Source organism: Hevea brasiliensis, chromosome 3 (genome assembly GCF_030052815.1).
Source record: "Hevea brasiliensis isolate MT/VB/25A 57/8 chromosome 3, ASM3005281v1, whole genome shotgun sequence".
Lineage (NCBI taxonomy): Eukaryota > Viridiplantae > Streptophyta > Magnoliopsida > Malpighiales > Euphorbiaceae > Hevea > Hevea brasiliensis.
In genome coordinates, this window is record NC_079495.1 from 3,406,161 (window position 1) to 3,409,339 (window position 3,179).

Below are 3,179 nucleotides of genomic sequence, written 5' to 3' on the forward strand. Positions count from 1 at the left end.
GATATCTCATTTATGGAATTTGACATGTCAGGATCAATGCAAGAAAGACAGTGTAGAAGAAGACAACACAAGTTTGAGTTTGACCCTGTCAAAGAGAGAGAGAGTTGAAAGGGGAGCGCATAAAGGTCTGTGATGAAGGTGGATGAGATAGGAACTGCAAATGATTCTGAGCTCGGCTGAGAAGGAACTGCATTGTCGGCTCAACTCTTTTTTTTTTTTTTTTTTTGACCTTTGCATGGAAGGAAAAAGTTTATTGTTATTAGGCCAAGGAGGCTAATAAAAGAGATTTATCTATGGACTCTGCTTTTTCTTTCTTACATCAAACCCTAACTCTCTCTTTTCTCCCTATCTATTCAGTGCTATTCCCAAGGCAAAACAGAGAGAGACAGACAAAGACTGCAGGTGATATTTTATCTCATCTCTCTATAACATGTTTAAATATTTTATTACATTTTGGGATTCTCCTTTTTTCTCTCAACTGTCTTGTCTGACTGTCTTTTTCTCAAGTGCTCCAAGGCTTCTCCGCTGGCCATAAACAAACTTTGCAGCCTTTCTTGTCAGAATTATCTCTCCTCTCTTGTGCTACTCTGCTACTATCTGCCAAAGATATAAAAGAACCTGCAGAAGTTCCTGGAAAAGCTTATCCAACTTTCTCTTCGCATAACCAAACGCCAAACAACCCTTATTAAAATCAACCAAATCCAAAACAAACCAAACTAAACTGATCTCTCTCTCTCTCTCTCTCTCTCTCTCTCTCTCTCTCTTCATGGACTTCCATCTGAAGCAATGGAGAACGCAGCAGCACGAGTCAGAAGAACAACCCTCTGCAAAGATGCCAAAACTCCTCCTGAATCCTTATCAACCTCAACCACAGCCACAACACCCGTCTGCGTCTACTGCTTCTCTCCCTTTGTTTGTACCTGAATCCAACAATAAACTCAGTAACCTGTCAGCACTTCCAGATTCAACCCCAGCTGCCACCAACAGATTTCCCAGTAAGCTTTCGCTTCCTTTTCTTGCACCCTTTATGTTTCCTTCCTTCCTCCTCCAAGAAACTTTACTTCCTGCTATAGAAAGTTTCTTTGTTGGTTTATTTCCTAGTTTGATGCTTCAAGCCTACTTTACTTTTCTCTCTTTTAAGTTTTCCTTCTTTTTGTTTTTTTCCTGATTTAGGGATGGAAGGGAGTTGCTTCAGCTTGGCTCAGTGGCAGGAGCTAGAGCTGCAAGCTCTGATCTACAGGTACATGTTGGCTGGTGCTGCCGTTCCCCCTGAACTACTCCAACCAATCAAAAAAAGCGTTCTTCGCTCTCCACCGTATTTCCTCCACCACCCACTTCAACATTATTCTTATTATCAGCCAACTTGTAAGTTTTTGCTAAAACCTCACTTTTATAATTACGTAGTCTTTAATTCTTAATTCCCCCAACGCTTGCTGCTGTTTTCTTTCTTGTGAAAAGATTAAAGATTGTTTTCTTAGATATGCGTTCCTGGCCATCTCATGAACTTCTTGGTAAACATGACCTTGTGGAAATGTATTTTCTTGATATTCTCTCTACTAACAAATCTTGCTGTTTCTTCCGCTTTTTACACTATAAAATGCATTCGTCTCAACTATTGGATCTCAAAGAATTTTCTTTTCTTTCTGTCTTTCTAAATATATGGACTTGGTTATCAATATGCTTTATCAGTGTTGCAAACAGGGTATTGGGGACGAGCAGCCATGGATCCAGAGCCTGGTCGATGCCGGAGAACAGATGGTAAAAAATGGCGGTGCTCGAGGGACGTGGTGGCGGGTCAAAAGTATTGCGAGCGCCATGTTCACCGTGGTCGCAACCGTTCAAGAAAGCCTGTGGAAATCCCCACACCCACATCCTCCACCACCACTACTACTATTGGTACTAGCGGGGGAGGAACGGGTGGTGTGGCCGGTGCTGCTTTTAACAGCACGACATCCATTGTTGCACCGCCTCTAGGAGCGGTAACTAACGGTGCAAGTTTTCCTTTTTCTGGGCAATCGCCTTCAACAGATCTCCTCCATCTGAATAACGGGTAATTTTGATGCCTGTTTCTTAGCCGTCTTACTATAAAAATTAAAGTGACTTTACTGAAATCTTGTAGTTAATGCTGTACCAGAGAAGTTGGTTTTGCTAATTCGATAAAAACGTTTCTCTCAACTTGGGAACATGATGGAATCTCTTTGAATTATGTCCTTTGGTAGGACCCCAGTGGAGGTCTGGTCATAATGTCTCAAATCTGGGGGAAGAGCTCTAGATTCTGTACAAGCTAACCCTGACCACAACTTTTGAAGATATTGTTTTTGCTTATGTGTTTTCTTTTGCTTTTTCAAACTTTTCTTTGTTTTGTTCTTTGCTTGATCTTTTTGCCCTTGTCCACGTTCTTTTGTTCCCTTGCAGTTCCTCGGATTCCAAAACTGAAATCAAGGGCCTGCTTGGGCCCGAAAAAGAGGTTGCTAACAGAAATAATGGTCACATTCTGAGGCATTTTTTTGATGACTGGCCAAGGTCGCATCAAGAACCGGACAGTGCAGGAAGCAATGCGAGTCCAATGAACTCGGCAACCTGCCTCTCAATCTCAATGCCTGAAAACTCTCCTTCAGACGTGTCGTTGAAATTGTCCACTGGCAATGGAGAGGAACCAGCAGGCCCAAGAGGCAATGAAAGAGAGCACCCCCAAGTGAGTTGGACCGGTGGATGGGGGACAAGCCAGGTGGCTTCCATGGGAGGACCTCTTGCGGAGGCACTAAGATCCTCCACCTCTAATTCATCTCCAACCAGCGTTCTACACCAGTTGCCTCCAGGCTCTGCTTCTGAACCTAGCTTTGTTAGCACTTGATTCTGGTTTCAGTTTTATATAATACCTTAATAATGGGTTCCCCAGCGTTGGCTGCTACAGACATCCCAATCATAATTCTACCATGTAACATTTGCACGGCTGGCTAGTGCCATGGCGGCGGCTTTTGATTGTTTTGGTTGGAAAATTTACATGGATTTAGTTTGTTCCCAAATTTGTAGCGTCTTTGTTCTTACCAGCAACTTGGTACGCAGCCCAAGAAGAATCATTTTGGAGACTTGAAGGGGTAAATAGCGCAGCGCAATGTGCAAGTAGGAGACTTTTGGGGATCAAAATTCAAAACCATTTTGTCTCGAGGATGCGGTGG

At 42.9% G+C, this 3,179-nt stretch overlaps 1 protein-coding gene across 2 annotated transcripts; it reads left to right on the plus strand.

The window, feature by feature from the left end:
* The first annotated feature begins 512 nt into the window (after positions 1 to 512).
* On the plus strand, positions 513 to 3,026 carry LOC110648136 (growth-regulating factor 3). Of its 2 annotated transcripts, none has more exons than XM_021802259.2 (4): positions 513 to 995; positions 1,174 to 1,365; positions 1,690 to 2,050; positions 2,416 to 3,026. In XM_021802259.2, the coding sequence occupies exons 1-4, from the start codon at positions 767 to 769 to the stop codon at positions 2,852 to 2,854; spliced, it is 1,221 nt and encodes a 406-aa protein (XP_021657951.2). In that variant the 5' UTR covers positions 513 to 766; the 3' UTR covers positions 2,855 to 3,026. The 2 variants fall into 2 exon arrangements, with proteins under 2 accessions (XP_021657951.2, XP_021657952.2); XM_021802260.2 differs by having other exon boundaries at positions 1,702 to 2,050.
* The last annotated feature ends 153 nt before the right edge of the window (positions 3,027 to 3,179 follow it).